Below are 22445 nucleotides of genomic sequence, written 5' to 3'. Positions count from 1 at the left end.
TATTAATAATCTTTGGTCTGTAATTATGCGTAGGTGTCTTAATGTCTATAATGTTCTATCATTGGGTTTCAGACCATTATCTCAGTTAAGAACATAGTTTACAGCTGAATTTGCTGTAAGTAATGGAAAAGACTACATGAATTCTTATCTATAAGTGAAGGCTATTGCTCAGATAACATTTTTGAGCCTCAGCTGACTCCTTCTGCTGGGAAGACAGAGGTCTGAGGCTTGGGAGAGCAAACCAACACAAAAGGGCTATATTTTAGCTTCCCACTTGTTGATTAATCCTCTACATGCAACCATTAGCTGTAACAAAGATGGCACAACCTATTTTCTGAGTCTCCCAATCAGCACAATTCTGCTAAATGAGAGAGGGTGCCCAGTAAGTCAAAAGTGTACCTTCGTAATTCATTCATGACCTTGAAAGCCTTTCTCATGTGAGAGGGATTGACTGTCACTGTGCGCTGCTCCTTTTCATCTTCAGCTGCCTCAGAGGAACGGGGGCTCTGCTTAATGCTAAAAAGAGGGACAAAAAAAAGAAGGAGCAGAAAGTTTGATTCAATGGCACTTTTTAAAATGAGCATCGTAAAACTGCAGCACAGGGCATTAAGCATGGAGTTATTCACGTGTTTGTTAGTCAGCTCAGGTTCACTACATGAAGAGCATCACAAAATGCAGCTACTTCTGCACGGATGTTGAAAGCCAACTCAGGCTACATTTCAGTCAGCAGAGAAGAAAAGAAAAAAGTGCCAAACACTTGAGGACAAAGCCCAGTCTAACAGGCTTCAGGCCAGGAGAGCAGTATAAGTTGAAATTCAAGCCAGAACATAATCGCCTCACTGAATAGAAATAGACTTCAGCACTGGGAACTACAAGAGTACCACGGATTTTTTAACATCCGTATGGAGAAAGAGAAGTTTAGCCTTCAATGTCCCATCTGAAAAAGGCAAGTACACAATACATGACTTGTATCTTCTATAGAGGCAAGCAGAAAAGGACTATTAAAACTCCCAGCCCAGCTTCCAAAGCATTAGCTTTACTGAGGCCACATCCCATTTCCATTTTAGAAATAGGTCCATTTATTGCCACTGAAATGTATGGAACGAATTATTAAACCTTCCTACCAGAACCACCAGCTCTGCAGCCAATGTCAAACCAGAAGCACCCAGTGCTGTGCTGTGTTTAACCAGGCCAACAGGTGCCTCAGGCACACACGTGTCCTCATGACTTTGTTGGGAGCATTGGCTCTTTGCACAGAATTGACAGGTCGATATCTCCACCTCCCCGATCTGTGAGCGCGTCAAATCACTCGTAGCTAAAGGTTTCCACTTGGGATAGAAGCAGCACTTTGAGGCAGGTCCCTGCTCTGCTCATGCCCGCGGTTCACTCCTCAAACCCTCAGCAGGCAAAGGCAAATAAAACAAGTCAAGGAGGGCTGTCCGTGTCAAAGCCAACTCGAAGCGAATGGCAGACTTTGGGAGGCAACTCCACCACCACCATGTGCCTGACACGAGACTGTCTCAGAGCTTCCTTCCAAAGGACAGCCTCCCTCAGCTTCACCTCCGTCCCCTCCTCCCTGCCACCTTTCTTAGCTGGGTTTGTATCATGATAAACCAACAGTCTGGGCAGCCCATCATCCTGGCTCCATCGGTGACCAGGAGGTGATGTCTGAGGAAAGGCACACAGCCATGGAAGTGTGGAAGGATCCTACCCAGAACAGCCCACCAGCCTCTGCCAAGGTGTGCATGCATGCACATATCTATCTATACACATGTATACTCATACCTAATGACTTTCCCTCTGAAAAACACATTGTTCGCTATTTACAACCCCTTTGACAGTGTGAGGCCCTTGCTGAACATTACATCCTCCCCACTGCCTGCTCCTGACAGGTGACTGTCACCATCACTGTGTCCCTTGAGGGCACACGGAGCTCTTCAGCCCCCAAGCTGTCTTTGGTGGGCTGCACTGTCCTTCCTCTCAAAGCAAGAGGCTGAACAGCAGCCAAGCTGCACACAGCTCACACACACCCCTGCATACTGAGCAGCCTCCAGCTTTGTGCCTGAGACAAAGGTTAATGCCAAAAAACAGCCAAGTCCAATTCTTTCACTTTGCTGAGCAAGTGAAATATTTTCAGTCATAAGTGAAGCTGCAAGGCTGAGCACAACATCACTCAGCACATGTCCCAGGGAGGAAGACAACTTCCCAGACTCCGTTACAGTTGTCATCCAATTAGCTCAGTAGGGCTGGATTAAAAGAAAAAAAAATCAGGAAGGAGAATATCTCATGTTAAAGGCTCAGTGCTCAGGGGACTGGTGCCAGGCAGTGACACAACCAGCTTTTCTATCCCTGGAGAAAGCTGAACTCATTCTGTGCTGCTCGTACTGCCAGAGGTGTCCACGGGCATGGAGCAGCACTGGCACTCAGCTCTTCCCCAAGCCTGCACACTCCAGTGAGGAAGCCTCCTGGCTCCAGGGACGCAGCCTAATTCAGCTAAGCCTCACTGTTGAATCTATCAAAAGCCCTGGTGGGAATCTTAGGCCAACTGAAGTTTGACCACAGCTTTGAACACCCCAGCAGAAACCCTTGGTTTTTGAACAGCTAAACCTGCCCCTTCGGCAGGACAGAGCCAAGCAGGGAAAAATGAGGCTCTGGAAGTGCAAGTGACTTCACTGAGCTTTCAGTTTCCAAAGCCTGAGTACGTACAGGAAGCAAACAAAGTAAACAAAAAAGAAAGGAAAATAAAAAAAAAAAAAGAAAGTGAAACCAAAAGGCAGCGTCAGGGACAGCCCAGGGCAGGACAGTTGGACACTGCAGGACACTGCTCTGGGCATCATCACAGACATGCCTCACAGATCCCAAATCAAGTGATGCACACAAAAGTCATGGGCGTTCTTTAACAAGAACAAGCACACCACCAAGATTTATTTATTAGCACTCCAGTGCTGGAGACCAAAGATCCTTTATGTTCAAACTTTTCCGCTGGCAAAAGACACAGTTCAAAGGACACAGCAAGTTTCACTGAACACCAAAGTAAATGTCAGATCAACAAGGCTTCATAAAGCCTCAACTCCACCAACATTTGGTTGTGTGTTTTAAAAGCAAAAAAATTCCTTCAGAATTTTGGGAAAAGATCAAGCAGTTCTTCCCAAAAAGCAGCAAAAAGGTAATTTTTTTAAAAAGCATCCAAAGAGACATTCTGAGCTTTATTAACAGGGGTGGATTTCACCATTTGCCAAAGGCTTACCACAAAAAAAATACTGCAGATTGTCTGGTTAAAAACTTGCTTCAAAAAAGATCAAGATATGCTATTTAAAGTTTTTTCCAAATGACTCATATGAAAAAACAGATTTGAAAAATTAATGGCCAGGAGCCTTTAACTCATCTTTGAGACGAACTCAGCTTCCACAGAACTGTGTGCCAGTAATGAACAGAGGATGGTTCTATCTGGGAGAGAGATTTTACACCTCCCTGCACACACTCTCAGAGATCACCGACACATTTCCAACGCAAAAATGCAAGAACCTGAACGCTCCAAGCAAACGCAACCTGCCACAAAGCAAAAGCTGCCCCTGAGAAGAACAAACCAGCACACTGCACAGCCCTTTTCTGAGATTTTTTTTTTTCCCCCCACAAGGCTAAGAATTGTTACCTGTTGTAATTTTAATGGATCGAAGCAGAGGAGGAATGGTGTCCTCTGATCAAAGGTATCACATGAGACCACCCAGACATGCTGGAGCCCTTGAACCCCATGACCACGGGGACTTCCCCCCCAGCACCTTCACGTTTGCCAAGCTCATGTCCTACTACACCAGCAGGACTCTCGAGTCAGCTGCCAGGAGCAATTTGTTCTATTCCTGGGCTATCCAAGGCAGTGCACTGAGTGAATGGACAAATGATTTAATTTCCCTGGGCCAGACGAGCATCCTCTTTATGGACACAGCAGGATTCTCCTAAAATAAGCAGAGAGGCTCTTCGTTCCAGACAGTGCCCACCCCACTGCCACCTCCTGCACAGCCTTTAACAACGTCCCCAAGCAGAACGAATGAACCCTGATTTGAGGGTCCCCAATTAATCCAGGGAAGCTAATCAGTACCCCATCAACACCATGTTCCTCCTCTCCAGGACTCCTAGCAGAGCTGGGGTCAGGCTTCCCAGGGCTCACAGCCCAGCTCCTGCCTGAGCATTCCCACATTCCGACGGACAGAAAGGTATTTTAAAAACCCATAACCCACTGTTCTGCTGCCTACATATATCAACTATAAAGTTGGGTTGCCTTAGTTACCAGCAGTAATTACAGATGTCTTTGTAGATTATGTGAAAGAATAAAAGCCTTCCTCAGAGATAAACTGTCCCCTGGCAAGATTATTGCCATGCAGAGAGCTGGCAAACCCCAGGAACAAAAATCCCAGCTCTGCCAAATCCAATTCTAACCCTGGCTTTATGGGAGCCAGGAGTTCACCCTGAAGGAAGGGTAGCTCTCAGATGCACTCTCCTTCAGAGCAGGGAAGGACGAGTTTCTGCATGTGTTTCTGGGAGAACAGCCACTGGGCTCAGCTCCCAACCCAAAGTGGGCACCACGGAGGTCCTTCTCCACCAGGCTCTCCCACTGGAGAGGTGACGGGACTCCAGACATGTCCAGCCCAGCCTCATCCCACTGTGCATCACTGGAGGGGTCTCTGAGAGCTGCTCTAGTCTCCTGCCACAGCAGCACAGGCTGAGTTCTGCTCTCCTGGTTGTCCCCCAACACCACAGAGCTTCAGCACCACAAGCTTGGCCAAAGACTCAACCTGCCCTTCCCAGAGCACAGGCAATCCACCATCTCCACAGGGGCTTCATATCCTTAGATTAACTTAAAAATGACTGCTAACTGTAAATTTTCTAAGCCTATGGAGCTTCTTTGTGGTATATGTTACAATCATGGCCATAAAATGTTAATCTCCATTTTCTGAGAGGTTTGACATCACTCTGATCTAAAAAAGTGACAGAAGCCCAATAGCAGTTAGTAGGGTTCAAAATTTAAATGCCTCTACTAAGATAAATGGAGACCAAAATATTAATTTAATCTTAGCAAAAGGAAAAATCATTTTACCTTAACTGGCCTTATTCTCTGTTTGGAATCAATGGCCAAAATCACAGTACAAATACATTATGTCCAGCAGTTTTATTCCTCAAGCCACAGTAAGAAAAATAAGTCAGTGTAACAGCAGAGTCATAAAAATCTCAAATTCTGAAACTGTCTTTAGGTCTATACAAAGACAGTAAAAAAATTGTGACTAAAGGAATCCACACACTGAGCAGGCTTTTGAGAGGATTTCAGAGAAATGCATTATCATTAAAACATATGGGAGGCAGCATAATGGAAAGGATTATTTTTCTTTTAATAGCAATATTATTTTCCTATTTTGTTGAATTTTTTCAGTGCCTGCATCAACATGGAGACATTAGCTCAGAAAAACACACAATTGGCATAGAGCAGATCCCCAAAAGGAGATATTCATATCAAAGGAGACCTCAGGGGAAAAGCAGACTTCGGGAACTACCGAGAAGAAAAGTCTTTGCTGACAGTAATGGAAACAACACAAAATAACTCAAATATGACAATACTGTTTGCTTTCAAAGGCAAATATTGTATTTCTCAAACAAATATCACAAACACGCTACCTCCACTCAAATATAGAAAAAACAGGTGTTTTAATATTTTAACAACAACAAAAAAAAAATTAACATTCCAGGGAGTTTTTTTCTATTCAAACTCAACCACATCTTGCAAATTCAGAACCAGAGTATCATGCCTGACCATTGCCTTACACAATTTCTCCATAAAATTAAAATCCCTATCAGCACAGAAAAGGAAAACCAGGATTCTGAAATATTTTACTGCCAAATGTGAATATTTCAGGTTAATTCCCCCTTGCCCCCGGCTGCTTCTGCCCGTGTGCAATGACATGGGCACATGATACCACTGAACAACCTGGATGTGCAAGTTAACAGGATATTTGAGTCCAGGCAGGCCCGGGACCAGAGTCAGAGGTGATGTGAGCACCATCACCGTGTTCCTCACTGACTACAAAAATGGAAAATGCAGTAATATTAAAAACCAGGGGGAATTCTGCCATCACAAAAGTCACAGAGTGTAAAATCTGAGGACTAATCTGCCTGACACGGATCTGAGTGGAAATGAGGGGCAAAAGCACAAGAACGAGCACAGACCCAGCCCGGGGTGCTCACCCACCAGGGTCATTTTTGAACACCCCCTGCCAAGACTTGCCCCAAGCAGGCACAGCAGCCTCGGCACAGTCCCACACAATGCGCCCTTTCCAAGCACAAAGCAGGTGAATATTTCCAGCTTTCCTTGCCAAGAGTCAAACCCCACATCATTACTGCCTGCAAGCAGTTCAGGACCACCTCCCTCTTCCCAAAAACTAGAAATACAAGCAGCAATTTGGGTAATCATTCTTCGCTTCCACAGGCAGAGAACGTGCTGATGGGGACAGTCCTTCATGCTCTAAAAACAGATGGTCTGGAAAAACAGGATAAGGCAAAATAATCCAGGTACTTTCCCAGTGACTTTTTCACCACTGTATCCTTTCACCAGCAAAAGGCCTCCAGTCAAAATGAGACCATTGCTGGTAACCATCAAAAAAATGTAATAAGCAACAATGCCAAGGATTGATCCCAGCCTGGGGTATCAAAACAGCTCTGCTCCACTTCCTCAAACACAGACTCACTCAGATAAATAAAGAAAAATAAAGGAAATCCCATTCCATGAGCTGGCATCTAGCATGACAAACTAAGATTTCTAGGCACTTAAAGTAATTGATATTTGGAATAATATCCAGAGGTGGCTCTCCACAACCCTAGAGGATGCAGAAGCCTTACAATGTAATTTAGAGAGAAACGTGGCAGGATGAAAGTTTTGTTTTGCACATTAAATACACAAACAGTTGCATCACTTGAGTCACAGAAGGGCAGAAAGCTGCCCCTTGGAGCTTGGAAAACACCTCCCACAGGCTGCTGTGAATGTTTTGCCTCAACAAAAGGAAAATTTCGAGAAATTGGGGGTTGGTTCCAGCTTAATTTTTCAATGTATCATATTTAAACAAAACTTCTGTCAAGCCCTGACTATCAGTCCCACCAGCAGGTCAAGCCCCCTCGCTGTTCCCCCACTCACTGCAAGGTCACCAGCACAAAAGGAAACACTCAGCATATCCTGCTTTTAAAAAAAATATTGCAAAAAAAAACCCCAAACCAGCTTAATGTTTAGTTTGAAGCAGCACAAGAGGCTTCTGGTGTGCGAAAGGCACCTGACAGAGGGGAAGAATAAGGGCAGAGCTGAAACACTGGACATCTCTCTGTATCCCCGAGGTCCCTGCGCAGCAATAACATCTTTCATGGGTTCGGTGGGCATTAGGTCGACTCTGTAAACACTTCTGCAGATTTTGGAGCAGAATAGCTGCCTTGCAGGAGATAAAGTCGATATGGCCCAGCTACCATGCGAGGGAGACGGGGGATCCCCTGCGCTGCCCTAACACCCGGCAGGGCACGGCTTCCACACACGCAGGTGGGAAAATCGACCCCCAAAGGCTCCACGGACGTTACAGATTTTCATTCATGACTCGGAAAAGCAGCAAATATCAGCGGGTCTGTCTTCGGCGGAATGCCGAAGTCGGCTGCCCGAGGTTCCAGCCACGAGCAGCGCAGACACAACCCCGGCGTTTCGCGAGGCACAGCGGCTGCTCACCCCCCCTGCCTGGCATCCCATCGCCCTGCCCGGCATCCCATCGCCCTGCCCGGCATCCCACCCCCCTGCCCGGCACCTCCATTTTAGCAAACACAAACACACACACACCCGCGACCTGCCTCCCTCACCTCCTTAATTCACACCCCAAACACATCCCACGGAAACCCCTCCGCTGCCTCGCTGCGGGCACACGGGGCGACACCGCCTGTCACCATGACATTGCAACATCCACGAACAGCTCGGCAGGCGCCCATCGCAGGCGGCATTCCTGCAAGCGGGAAGCGGGGCTGGGAAGGAGAAGGGGGGGGGGGAATCCCCTCCGGCCGCGTCCCGCGCAGCTCTCCCCACCCCGCGGAAGGTGCCATTCCCGGTGCCTTCCCGGCGCATCCCCATCCCGCACAAAGGCCGGCGGTACCCACCTCTCGTCCTCCATGGTGCGAGGGAGGGGAAGAGGCGGCGGGGCCGGCTCAGCGCCCCGGGCCCGGCATGGCTGCGAGCGGCCGCCCCCGCCCCGGGCCGCTTCCTGCGGGAGGGAGCGGAGCAGCGCTGCGAGCCGGGCGCGCCCCGCCGCCCGCACCGCACCGACTGCGGCCCCGCCGCCGCCGCCTCCCGCAGCCCCCTCCCTCCCTCTTTCCCTCCCTCCCTGCTTCCCTCCCTCCCCCGGCGGGGCTTGCGAGCGTCTCCGGGCAACGCCGGCGCCGCCCCGCACCGGCCCCGCACCGCCCCGCATCGGCCCCGCCGCCGCGGCCAAAGCAGCGCAGAGCCCGCCCCGAGCCGGCCCCGCACCCGCGGAGCAGCCACCCCCACTCCCCCTCCCGTGCCGCTGGCGGGTGGATGAGCAGAGCGGCGGCCCAAAAAATGCCTCGGGTCCCCGCGATCTGCGGGGCTGCGGGGAAAGTTTCCGTGGCTGAGCATCCCCGGCGCCCACCCCGAGGAGCGCTGAGCACTGTCACCTTCTCCAGGAAGGAGAGGGTGACAGCCCCTCTAAGTGTCCCCACAGCCCCCCTGCGGGGGGGCTGTGGGGACACTTAGAGGGGGCTGGCACCCTCCGGTTCCTCTCCACTTCCCCAATTTGTCAAAATCTTCCAGCCCTTTGCGCAATCCATCATGCCAAATACACCCTGCACAGGCAATATGGGTCCTTCTAAACTGCAGGTGCTCTTCAGCCTAAAGCGCTCAACTAAATCACACTCGCCCTTTTCATTACAATTGATACAGATGCAGAGGTTTTCACACGAGTCTTTTTTCTCCCCTCGTTTTATTAAGAGAATTTTTCAGTTGTATTCTGTAACAGTGAGGCCCTAGAGGTTAACTGCAATAAAGACAAGAAACAGTTGCTTTCATTACTCTTCCATTCACAAAAAAAGTTCCCGTGCAAAAGAAAGAGATAAGTATCAAGAGATTTCTCTTGCAAGATGCCATTTCATCTCTTTTGTAAATAAAATTACCTTTTTCCTCTATGTTTCTCCTCAAGCCATGTCCTCGGCCTAAGTTTCACACATCTTTTAAAATGTATCAGCAATCAGGGTCGAACAGATGCAATTGCAGCTTCCACAGGAGGGTTTCAAAAGCTTGTTGAGGATCTTAACTAGTGATCACCCTCATTCTTCAGATAAGAAAACTTAACACACCTGAAACTTTAAGGACATTATTAAAGTCACATGGGGATGGAGACTCCAGAGTCCCATTGTTTAAACACCGTTTGGCAGCCCCCCCATAAACAGGAGAAATACAGATAAAGCCATGAAGTCAAACCTCACACAGGACTCGGGCAAAATTCCTTTATTTTCCCTTCAGAATCCTGTTAACACACCCAAATCCTCAAGTACATCCCAGTGTCCAGCCTTACACACTTGATGCACAGCATGCAAAACTGCAAGATATGAGCTCAAACCTAAACTGAACCAAACCAGCAACACTTTCTTATGTGCATTGACCCACTGGCTTGTGTACCACTGAATTCTACAAATCCTGACAGCAACCACAGAAAGGTAAATCCCAGTGACAGACAAGCAAACCGGTAAATAGTCCTTGCTGGAGTGGGACAAAAGTATGTCCCAGTAATCAGAGATTATCTTTAGAGCAGCCTTGCAAAATAATCATGACTGGGTAACAACCCCAAGACAGAAACTTCTTGTTTGTTTTTAGGTTCGGAGATTGGTCTCTTGTAAAAAGCATCCAGCTAAAAGTAATAAGTAACACTTGATGGGTGGAAATTTTCCAGCCTCTTTCAAAAATTCCTAGTGCCAAGTAGTCCTAAATTCCTTCGACATCTAATCTACCTTCAGTCACTGACAACATATAACTGATGCTCAGAGTAGAAAGGTCCACAGAGCTCCTGTTCCAGCCAGTTCCACCAACCCTTGGCCCACCAAAACCTTTCCAGATTCCTGCAACAATCTTCAGATCTACAGTGAAAGACCAAACTACCCAACTCCAACGAGCCACAGGGAGAGGAGAGCAAAGCATTGCCAGTGTCCCCATGGCAGCAAGGAATTTCTTCAATAAAAACGACAGGAAGGGAGGGAATTAAACAATTCCTGCCAATCTGATCCAAAACTACCTACTAGCCTTAAGTCCAGCAGCTGGTTTAGCCCTGAGGTTGTAAGTAAAGGACATTAAGTGCTGACAAGAATTTAATTCTGTGAAGAGCCCCAATACATTTGAAAAATATCCTGCCAATCTCCACAGCTTCTCCAGCAAGCAAACTCCATCAAGGTGGGAAAAAACCCTTCCTAGCTCTGCAAGGCACAATGCAAGAGCCCTGAATCACAGGATCATACAGATTAAATACAACACAAACAATGATTTGGGAACCCATCACTTCACTGTACATACCTGTTTCCAGGTATATACCAATATACAGGTTCCATAGAGCCATATCATAAGCAATTTCCTATCTTTAGCACCTCTCCTGTTTAGATGCATAATCCCCTACACCAGATTATTAATCAGCTTTCTTAAAAAAATAATCCATGGCTTTGGCATTGAAGAGCTGGTAAAGGTGTACACAAAACCCTGCATTCATGGAAGCTTCCAAAGTTGCATCTTCTCAGCCTAAATTGCTTTTCAATCTGTTGGGTTTTTTTAAAGACATATATATATATTTAGACATATTAAGACATATATATATTTAGATATTTATATACTTAGATAAATATGTTTATATGTATATGTACATTTTTATTAAGGTATATATTAAGTATATATATATTGATCTTTGAGTGACCAAGCTGATCTGACCCTGAAGCTGGTCCTGTTTTAAGGGGTGTTTGAATCAGATCATCTCCAGAAGTCCCTTCCAACTAAACTTATTTTGTCATTCTAATTAAGTAGAGATTTAGAGAGATCTGCATTTAGACCATATGTTTTTTGGGAAAAGGTCCATTAAGGAAATTAATATAAGAAAAGCAGTGTAAGGTATCTATTGAGATAGCTGCTTTGGTGTCTCGGTGGAGAACTGAAGTCACTCAGAGGTGGTGCTCAGGTACTGCCCTGGCTCCCAAGGGACCAGGAGCTCGAGGTGCCTCAGCAGGGAAGGCCTGAAGGTCCCTGCTGCCCAACCAGTGCTCGAATTCAGAGCAGGCTCTCACATAACAGAACCAAAACAGCAGCTAAAATTTACCTACTGCAGCAACTCACAGGGATTCAGGTTATCACCAGGCTCAAAAGGAAGCTCCAGGAGACCTTCTAGGTAAGGACCTCCAGAGAGCTGGAATCAGTGATGATGTGGCAGCTGAAGCAGTAGGAGACTCCCGAAGCACTGGTTTCTAAATGTGATTCATCGAGCAGAGGGCTGGAGCACCACCCCAGCACCGTCCCCCCCGGGATCCCTCCCCAGGCGGAGATGCTGCAGGAGCCACCGGCATCTCCAGTGGAGCTCCAGACTGTTGCCCTCTGCTGGTACACGACTCCTTCCCACACTCCCGCCTGCCACAAGCCAGCAAAACCGGCCTTTAGACATGCATTTTCCTCTAGTCTTTCAAATAAACCACCACTCCTATAAAAATAGTAGTTTTATTCCAACAGCTTCATAATAACCACCTTTAGAGTAAAAACCCCTGGTCATCTTCACACCCCCCAGCTGTGATTTCGGGGGCCTGAGCTGTTCTACTGTTTACCCCACACAGCAGGAACCCACCAGCTGAAAACATCCTTCCTGCTGCTCCTCTGACTCTTCCCTGTAGCACAGATGTCGCCCGCAGTCACCTGTGTCAGAGGCACAGACTTCCTGCCCTGCAGTCACATTATGTATTTATCAGAAACCTGCAGGAAGGTTTGCAGATAGATTTTATCGTTTAGAATTGAGCGCTCAAAAGGAAAAAAAAAAAAACCAACATTCAGAAAGAAAGCTGTAAAAACAACTGTTGTGGGTGCTGGAGCAAAGGCAAAGGCTGGTATTCAGATGCCTAAATATCAGCAAGTCTCTCTGCCTCTCCTCAGAGTCCATCTGTCTACTGAGGTGTACAGTTCTCACCACAGGTTGAACACGTGGACTTGAGAAAAAGTTTACGCTATGGTCCAAAAAGTGGGATTTTTTTTTTCCCCAAAATTTTTTGCATAAGATATCATTTTAATGTGATTCTTTGTCTTTAAAATATAACCCTTAACGCTTCCATTATTCCCTTCTGTAATAAGGGGAAATTGCCCATATGCTTCATGAAGATGTATGGCTTAATTAATATTTGTATACTGTAACTCAGAGAGACCAGGATAAACAAACCTATTCTCATTCAGGATCTCACAACCATAACCCAAGTCTCCTTACTATTAGTCCCTGTACACTCATTGCCTCGCTCTCTTCCTGAAACCTTTTAAAATATTTGATTTCTTGTTCTTTGCAAAAGCCAAGAAACACAGTCCACCACCCTTGTATCATAACATAACATGCTGCAACACCAACACAAATGGACATCATGCAGCTGCCACACACAAAAATTTAGGCAAGATTGTTTCTGCAGGCACATTATTTCACCTGAACAGCAAAAGCTGTCTCAGGTAGCATGTCTTTCTCACCGGTAACAGACTCTCCTTCATCATCCTAATTGGTGTTTTCTGGGCAAACCCCTTTTTCTGCCCAATCTCCACAGCTTATTCAGAGTGGGGACTGTATGCAAAGGGCTCAGCTCGGGTTCCTGTTCACTTACTGGACTTTTTTGGTGTGCTTTTCAGGGCTCAGCTTTCCCATCCTCTCATCCAGGCAGAAGAGCATCCTGTGAGGGAGAAAGAAAACACACTTTGAGAAGGCATCAGAGAGCGTGTGGCATCAGCTCATTGCAACTCTTTTGGAATAGAGCAGCACCAGCAATAAAACAGCCCAGCTCCTCCTTCCCAAGGCTGTGTTTCTCAACTCCCTCTCATCTGACTCCCCAATACACCAAAAAACAAGAGCTCCCTGTTGCCACCAGCTACCCACAAACCCATGGTAACATTTCCAAAACACACGTGCTGCTGATTCATCACCAAGCTCGTGCCTCAAAGAAGTTGTGAAAGTCAAATTCATGCTGCAGAGTGGAAGCCCAGCTTCGAGCTGGTGCTGGGTGAGGAAAAGCAAACTCCTGTAACAGCATCTGAATGATGTAATTAGAGAAAAATAATTTGCCTGTTTTTAAGACTGCAGGAAACAACAGACAGGTGGGCTTAAAGGGAAAGGCACAGCGATGCACACCAGGTCATTGACAGTATGAGCTGGAACTCCTTGTGCTCCTGGGGATCTCTCTTTCCTGGGATACATCTCCGTGTAGAAAGCTGGCACTCCTCTTGCAGAACGCACTTTGCTAAACACCCTGTGCAAGAGGCATCAGCAACCACAACCACCCTGCAGTCCTGCAGTGATCTCAGGAGAAAAATCCTGAATTTGCCATCAGGGCCCAAAGGAGCTCTCCAGTAAAGGGAGCATCATTATTCCAGCAGTGGTGGAAAGAAAACAAATAAACAAGCCCAAAAGAAGTCCCACAGTGAAGGACTTTGGCCAAATTTGTTACCCAGTAAACTTAACAGATTACTAAAACCTGAAGAGGTATTAGATAACCACAAGGAGAGAACTGGGAATTTAGCTTCAGAGATTTTCACAACAGTGCCACAGCCAACCAGCCCGAAACCAAAGGACATCCCTACTGAGGAGGGAGGGGACCTGGAGGATGAAATAGGAGTAAACTCTTTCAAAACACAGCTGATAGTGCTGTGCTTGTATACAATAAGCAGGTAAGCACAGCCTCCCCCCAGGGCTGTGCCCTGCCCATGCAGCAATTTGCTCATCAGGGTGTGTGGTTGGGAGAGGAGGTTTCCCACCAGAGCTGTGTCAGTGTGCAGCAAAGAAAACAAGATTATTGATCCACAGAGAACAAGTAAAAAGCAGGGGAACCTCCAGTCCCAAACACTACTTGTGCATTTTATCCAGCATTGCTTTAATCCAAATCTGTGCTGGAAACACGGACAGGACTCCTGATCTTTCTCCTTCCCAGTCAGTGCCTGCAGTGACTACACTCATCCTTCCTTCCTTCCCCCCAGGGTTTTGTAGAAAGCAAATTTTCTTACAGAATAGAAAAAATCCATTGTAAAGCTATAGAAAGCCACAAAAGTTACAGAAATGACAGAAGAGACTGAGATGATATTCATCTTTTATATTGACTAGATTACAGCCTAACAGCATGTTTTCAGATGTGTAGCTTTGCCTGTCTTTCACTTCAACGAGCATTCCCAGGAGAGCGGGGCTTCTGTGAGACAAACCAGTTGGCAATTCCATGGTACAAAGTAGCATTTGAACAAATTAAGTATTTTCAGATTTTTCAGCTCGTTCTGCTTCTAAGGAATTTTTCTGCAATGTTAATCAGCGATTTGTACTTTGATGGTGGTGAGCAAATGTGCATCTTGACACATTTCCAGCCAGAAACGTAATCCCTTTCTAAATTGGCATCAATTCCTTACTGCATTACTCATGAAAAGAGATATTTTTAGTAGTTTGATGAATATAATATGTACCAAAATTGCACATAGCTCAACATAGTCCAATTCTTTTTTTTCTTTTTTTTTTTTTTTGGAAGAGCTGTTCTTTCCAGATCTGTGTCTTTTCCATTTGCGAAAGCATTTGGGAATGAAACTGCACACATCATGCTAAGAGGGTCAATATCCAGATGCCTCAGACAGATGGCATTATTAGTCTGCCTGGGCTTGACATCCAGTTTTCAAAGTTAAGGAGCTTTGGTTACTTGGATGGCTGACAATCTGAGAATAGCCCGAGCTGTAAGCCCAGCATTTACTGTAACAGCAACAGGCAACACTGCAGCTTTGCCTAAACAGACTGTGAGCAAATACAAGTTACACCAAGATTAACCACACTGAGAACACACTTTAAAAAATACTGTTTAGGATTCCTACTGGCAAAGGCCAAACCATGGACAGAGAACTGGACCTGAATTTTATTTTTTATGCTGGCTGTTGTTTTTTCTTTTGCTACAGCCTAGACCTGAACTGTTCCATCTTTTTAGCTGTTTAGACTATTCAGTATATAAAGCTACAGGAAACAGAAAAATCTGAAGAATGTCTCTTCTGCACTGAACTGCAGCTTTATAGCCCTTGTTCTTTCAGTGTTTCCACTGCCCATTTTCCCAGCAAAATGTTTTTAAGGGGAATATAGATATGATTAAAACACTCTGAGAACCATACAAACAAGAGGTATCAGTTCAAAAACTACTATTCCCTCCCATCTATATATAACAGAAATTCATGAGAGTTCTGGGAGCAGAGAAGGTAAAAAGACTAGGATTTGTCAAAGGAACATCAAGGAGGAAAGCACCCAAACTCCATCAGCCCCTTTACAAGTCCTATTTACAGAGGTAAATGATAGAAAATTCCTAGGGAAAAATACATAGCAGAGAGACTTTCACCCTTTTATGAGAAATACACATCTGACACTCATCAACAGTTATACTTACATTACAGCACAAAGAAATACTCATTAAGGTACGTGGAAGTAGAGGTAATGTCTGTGTGTACACATACACATGCCAGAAATAATAGAGTAGTAATGCTTCAATAGATCTAAATGCCCATCAACAAAAGCAAACAGTGCTTGTCCAGGCTGGCTCAGATCTCCCTGTGGTGTGCTTGGATCGTGAAACACATTTTCAAGTGAAGCAAGGATACAATTGTTTTATTCATTCAAGAAATACAAAAATAACAAGCAAAAAATTCATCCTTAACGGATGCATACATTAGATCACAGAATCAGTTATGCAAAACATGTTAAATAACTCACTATTTTGTAAACCACACCTCTGGCTAAGGTGAAAGACCGAAATTTTGGGTGTTACACTTTCAATCACCTAATATTAATCCAAGGTATTATGCACAGATAGTTTGAAAATGCCTTCTTCCTAAGAGCTCTGAAAATAAAGGTCTGGAACAATGTAAACCACAGAAATGTGGTACCAACTGTTGATCATGTGATAAACACTAATCCATAACAGCTACAACAGGACAAGCAATGCTAATCTAAAGGCTTGGCTAAGCTGCCCTCTATCAGAAAACCAACCCTGTCCCAGACTGTCGGAGCAAAACCCCCTTCTCACAACACACACCGTGTTCTGTTCACCGTGTGCACATCAGAGGGGTGTCCTTCAGGTTATTTCTTAGACACTAATTAACAATTTAAGCCAAGCTTTTGCATTTTAGAATGGACATTCTGAGGCACATGGAAAAAAGCAGCTGCTCTATTTTCAGACTTGAATGGGAAGTTGGGGTCCTCAGCACCATTCCAGCTCAGACCCTTTCCAGCAGAAGTAGAAATGCCATTATTTTGGGACAATAGTATCAGCTGACAGGGCAGGATAATAAACCAGTGTTCTGATCTACACCATCCACTTAGGTCTTTCAATGCTAAATGATAGCAAAATTTGCTTTATAGAAGGGATCTAAGTTGGAGGGAGAGTAGGGGCAAAGCACACCATAAAGCATTTGAGAACTTTGAATTAACATTTTTAGACATCTTAAATATTTCTGTCTCACAGGTCGTTAAGTCCACGTGCAAGAAGTACCTGACAGAGTTCAGGCACCTCCTGTCAGTGCCCAGCTCTGCACACCCCGATCTCCTACAGGTCTGGGCTCCTGTGAGTGCAGCCGAGAGTCCCAGAGCCAGCACTGGAGCCTGAACTGCAGCTGCACCACTCGCAATTATTGCAACACCCAACACAAACCCAAAAGCTTGCTCAGCTCTGGAGGGCAGGGACTGTCCACCCAAGCACACTACACAGCCTGCAGGGCAAGACACAGCTTTTATTTTGCAGGTCTGTCAGTGACCCAAAGAGATTTGCTGCCACTGAAGCTGTTTCAGCCATCACTTCTAAACCACCTTTTCCTCACCTACTGTAAAACAAACATGTAGGAGGTACTTCCATCAACTTGTGCAAGTATCATTACATTATGTATACAGGTGTTTCAGCAGGTTTCCTTTTAATGCAGTAGAAGCCAGTATTATAAAAGCGTGAGTTAGGCTAATTTTATTAGCCAAATAAAACATACAAGTCATACAAGAAGCAGAATCAAGAACAAATTATACTTTGGAGCAGACATGAACACCCATTGCTACTAAAAAACTACATGTACATCACAACACAGTCTGAAAAGTTTGGTTTGGGGAATTTCTTTTTGGTCATGCAGATTACAAAAATAAAAAGAACTTCTGTGTTTTAAGAAAACTACTACACTTTTACTTTATTAAATGCTAAAAGTAAACCAGTTGCTCTCACTATTCTATTTCTCACAGGTGACACCAGCACAATCCAGTATTCGGTTCTGAACAGAAGGCCATTAAATTACTGAGATATTTTCAGACATAGGAACTTCAGAACTCAACTACAAACTAAGGGACAGCAAACTAAAGTTACTTTATTTCTATCTCCATGACCATCCTAAAGCAACTGTGAAATCACAAACTTTTACATGCCAGCTACAACACCTCATGTCATCTCAGTTCTTCCCACACACCTCTGTGAAGACAAATCCACCCAGGGGGCAGAAAATTATTAAATACCTTTAAATAAATAAGCAAGGCTTTATCAACAAATCTGATTACTAGGAACTGTACTAGAAACAGCTCTATATTCAAAGGTAAGTCACTGCATCTTTAATGTTACCCAATACAGATTTACATCTTTCTATACCCCATGGTACATCCCAGCACTGCTGCCCCAAGTGCTGACGTGAGCCTCTCCACCATCACCTGCAGTGTGAAGAATTCCCTGCTCCAGAGAGACCAGAGGTCAGGGCAGAGCAAATGCCACCTACTCAAGACACCACAGAACATTGTTAAACAGGGGACAGTATTTTCAGGGAGAGACAAGGCAGTGTACTCCCCAGTACAGGTGCAATTTCTGGGATCAGCTCTCTACTCTAGCAGACATGAGTCCTACAAGGACTATTGCACAGAGATAACCAAACAGCACATTTCAGTACAAGGGTTCCCAAACTGTCAGATTTCACACACAAAGTCACTTTTTTTTAAAAACCTACTTGTTTCTAGCATCAACATATTCTGCCACAGCAGGTAACATATGAAAAGACCATAAAGCTGTAGTTGGTGCACAGACCTTTACCTTCCCGAGTCAAATGACAAGCCACATCACAACAGTGAATTTAACCATTTCTCTCCAAACCAGGCTGCTCCTTGATAAGGTTAAGGCAACTCATCAATGCAAGGGTCTAAATCATACACCCAAAACTGAGACATGACCTAGAACTCAGTAGCTCATTTCAGCTACAAACAGGAGAGCTGTGCTTCAAGTGATGTTCAAGGATGACTGTCCAACATGGCTGTAAAGTGCAAAGGTACAGTAAGAACTCCAAGCTGAAATAAAACCACCTGAAGCTGTGTGCTGACAAGAGGCTGGCACTTGCAGTGTTTTACAAATAGTTCTCTGAAACTACTTTGATTTACAACAACATATCAATGATGCTGGTTCACAATAGAGGCTAACAAGCTTTTGAGACAAAAATCACAATATAGTTGCAAACAGCAAGTTATTTGGAAACTATTTATAAAAGCTAAGCTAAGCCAAAGGAATCAGTCTCGCTCTAAGAGACATAAACTACTACAATCAAGAGGAAACTCAGCTCTTGGTTTAAATCCTGATGATACCAAAAGGTTGTCCTGTTTATTTAAGCACAAGTGATTAAGTTGATGCAGTTTCACTTCTAATAGCAACAGAAAGACTCATTTCAATTAAAATCAGCACCAGGTTAGATTGACATCAAATAGCAACAGTACCTTGAAATTTCATGCGAAATCCTTCAGCCCAGAAGCACAAAGCCCTAAACACTTAACTTCCCACTGGGATCAGTGGGAATTATATGCCTAATATCTTGCATATCTGGAGCAAAGCAAAGAGCAGGTTTTACGATGCAGTCCCATGAAGCATCAGCATAAATGACTAAGTGCTCAGAAACCTGAAGTCAAAACAACTTTGTACTTTTGAAATCCATGCCCCATGTCATATATACTCTCACTCAAGCATATAAGGAATTCAAATCTTTTATTTGATATCCATAAACCCATAAACGTTGCTATTCTATATTTCTATGCAGGAAGGCAGTTTTCCCCTAAAACATTATGCTTTTTAATAAACAACAAACTTTAATTCTATTGCGTGAAAGGGCTACAAATATACATTTGTTAATCAAGCAGACTACACAGATATTTTTGCTTTACAACTGGCACCTATATTGCTGGTACACTTGCTGGCTCAGTTCTCAGAGCACTTTGCCCATGGAGTTTAGATTACCACTTTCTGAAATATGGGCAACTGCAATTATTATTAAAAAAATTACGTGCTGAGGCAGGTATTGCAAATCCATTCCTTTTTTTTTTTTCCCCCCAGTCAGTACTCACAGAGCCCATCTTCATTCACAGTGCAGATGTCATTGCACTCTACACCAATCGGGTGGCATAAAATAACGTTCAAAAGTCTGGTACAATTGTTAGCAAACCGGTTTTGCTCCCGTTTTAAGGAAGCCCACAGCACGGAGCTGCCATCCCGACAGCAGATGGAGCTGCGAGAATTCGCCGGGAAGTTTAAGGAAGGACAATAGTTCCGAGTGAAAAAGTCTGTTAACCCGGTACTATGAAAACAAGTACGTGTTAAATAGAAGGGACAAATGTCGACCCTTTCCTGGAAGGAATCACACACAGACAAACCCATAAGAGGACTTGAAAACTAAGCAATCGGAAATTCTGAACATTTTATATGAATGAAGCACATGCTTAACACAAACTATTTCTTCAAAACTACACAGTACATACGTTGATGGAAAAATCCTATAGAAAAAAAATTGACCAACCATGTCAGCACGTCAAACTGCCTAGTACAAGATGGTGGATGCACACGAACTAAGTGAGAACGAGAATTTAAAAAACAGACCACATCCACGGATTAGTACTTCAAAAATTTCTCTGTCAAGTGTTTGAAAGCCACTAGCAAAAAAGTTCAGTTAGGACCTTTACCGGCAACAAAATATTTACTCTAAGTACACAGAGATTTTTAAAGCAGAAGAACACTTGCTTCAAACCTAGAAAAGCCTGAAAACCGTACGGAATTGATCCTAGGAAAAAAAATTAGACGTGTAAAGGTCAATGAACACAATGATTTATTTAAAAAATAAAAAACGTAAAAACCATTTTTTTTCCTCCTTTACAGAAATGTTAAAGTCAGTCATGGGATCCGAGTAGCTTTTGTAGAAAAAAACGTAGTAGCCAGGTATCGAGTCCTTACAACAAAGGAAATTCCCCCCCTCTCCCTCCCCAGTTTTTACTCCAGATCAGCAAGACATTTCCCACCCCGCACCCCCCCAAAAAACAAATTAAAACAAGACATTTTTCGTTGCTAGTATAAAAACGACCAAGGTCCAAGTAATAATAAAAAAATAGAGTCCATCAATGACTGTAACACAAAGTATGTGTATGTGGGGCCCAGTCCATCTTCAGAGAGAACGAAGTGGCACAGGCAGCAGAGGCGACCCTCAGGGGGCATTTAGGAGCCGCTCCCACAGCAGGGAGGCATTTAAAAGGAGCTGCCGTTCGGCGGGTGAGGGGAGAAACCATTGAGAAGCTGCCCCGTATCGAAGGGAGGGCTCTCCACGCCTCCCTCCTCAATGGGTATGGGCACTCCAAGCTCAGAACGAGCCGCCCCCGTAGCCTCCCCCACCGTAACCTCCTCTGTACGGTCCACTGTTACTGCGGCCCCCCCAGTTGCCGCCCCCTCCTCCTCCTCCTCCGCCGCTCTTCATGGGGCCGTAGGAGGACTGGTGCTGGCTGTAGCTGCCGAACCCGCCGTACCCGTTGCCGTAGTCGCCGCCGCCCCCTCCGCCGCCGCCTCCGTAGGACCCGCCGCCGTAGGAGCCGTACCCGCCGCCTCCGCCCCCGCCGTAGCCGCCGTAGCTGTTGTAGCCGCCGCCCCCTTTGGAGAGCCCGTTGTGATCCCGGTTGCCGGAGCCGCCGCCGCCCCGGCCCCTTCCTCCTCCTCCTCCTCTGCCTCCCCGCGAGGGCCTGGAGGAGCCGCCGCCGCCCCCGCCCGCCTGGATGTCCTCCTTGGGCACGGCCTTCTTGACCTCCACGCGGTGGCCCTGGATCGGGTGGAACTTGACCACGGCCGCCTTGTCGGCGGCGTCGTGGTTCTGGAAGTAGACGAAGCCGAAGCCGCGCTTTTTCCCGCTCTGCTTGTCGGCGATGATCTCGGCCTTCTCCACGGGGCCGAACTGGCTGAAGTGCTGCACCAGGTCCCCTTCACCCACGTCCCCCTTCAGGCCGCCCACGAAGAGCTTCTTCACCTTGGCGTGCGCGCCGGGCTTGGCCGAGTCCTCCCGGGACACGGCCCGCTTCAGCTCCACCGCGTTCCCGTCCACCGCGTGGGGGGACGCGGCCATGGCGGCGTCCGCCTCCTCCACCGCCGAGTAGGTGACGAAGCCGAAGCAGCGGGAGCGCTTGGTCTGCGGGTTGAGCACGACCACGCAGTCGGTGAGGGTGCCGTAGGCCGCGAAGTGCTCCCGCAGCCCGGCCTCCGTGGTCTGCACGTTCAGCCCGCCGATGAACAGCTTGCACAGCTGCGAGTTCTCCATGCTGCCGCCGCCGCTGCCGCCGCCGCCGCCGCGCCTGGGCCTGGCCCCGAGACTCCTCCTCCTGTTCGGGGGCAGCAGCTCCGGAGGTTTTTTCCCCCCTTGCTCCGTCTTGCCGCCTCTTCCCCCCGCCGCGAGCAGCGCGACCTCAGGGCTGCGGCGGCCGCCGGCGGTGGGTCCCTGGGCGCGGCGCGGCGCCTCCGCTCCCGCCTCAGCGGCCCGGCAGCGCAATCGGGGCCTCCCCGGTGCCGCCGCTCCCGCGGAAAGGCGGGCGGGGGTGGGGGCGAGCACAGGGCGCGCACAAAATGGCGGCGGCGGCTTCTCGGGAGCGCGGCCGGCGACTGGTGCCCACACAAAGGGGCCGCCGGGAGCTCCGCCCCCCGCGCACGCCCCGTGCTCAGCTGCGGCCAATGGGGGCGCGCCGTCAGCGCCGCCAGCCACTCAGCTTTAAGGGGGCGGAGCGGTGGGCGCGACGGACGCGCGCGGCGGCCAATCAGAGGGCGCGACCCCCTCCACGGCTCCGGGGGGGGTGCGCCGGTTGAAGGACGGGGCGGGCGGCCAATGGGGGGCGCGGGACGCGCTCGGCGCGCGCCGAGCT

General features: G+C 46.7%; 2 protein-coding genes across 5 annotated transcripts in view; both read right to left on the bottom strand.

Annotated features, from left to right (window-relative positions):
* KLHL3 (kelch like family member 3) overlaps positions 1-21067 on the bottom strand; it is a 61685-nt gene extending 40618 nt beyond the window's left edge. Inside the window, exons 1-3 of one of the 4 annotated variants that reach the window (XM_027643587.1) lie at positions 21004-21067; positions 12892-12957; positions 400-516 (exon numbers count right to left, since the gene is read on the bottom strand). In XM_027643587.1, coding sequence (XP_027499388.1) covers positions 400-516; positions 12892-12956 — 182 coding nt within the window. In that variant the 5' untranslated portion in view covers position 12957; positions 21004-21067. Of the gene's footprint in view, positions 1-399; positions 517-7872; positions 7930-8163; positions 8272-9192; positions 9382-12891; positions 12958-21003 lie in introns of those variants that run through there. The other 3 variants (XM_027643588.1, XM_027643586.1, XM_027643585.1) reach the window with 3 other exon arrangements.
* Positions 19256-22220, bottom strand: HNRNPA0 (heterogeneous nuclear ribonucleoprotein A0). The gene has a single exon (XM_027643590.1). It carries the CDS (start codon positions 21848-21850, stop codon positions 20909-20911), a length of 942 nt encoding a protein of 313 aa, XP_027499391.1. The 5' UTR covers positions 21851-22220; the 3' UTR covers positions 19256-20908.
* Positions 22221-22445: the final 225 nt, after the last annotated feature.

Source organism: Corapipo altera, unplaced genomic scaffold (genome assembly GCF_003945725.1).
Source record: "Corapipo altera isolate COAL_440 unplaced genomic scaffold, ASM394572v1 75, whole genome shotgun sequence".
NCBI classification, from domain to species: domain Eukaryota; kingdom Metazoa; phylum Chordata; class Aves; order Passeriformes; family Pipridae; genus Corapipo; species Corapipo altera.
The sequence above is the reverse complement of the archived record's forward strand: the minus strand, read 5'-3'. Positions and strand labels throughout refer to the sequence as shown.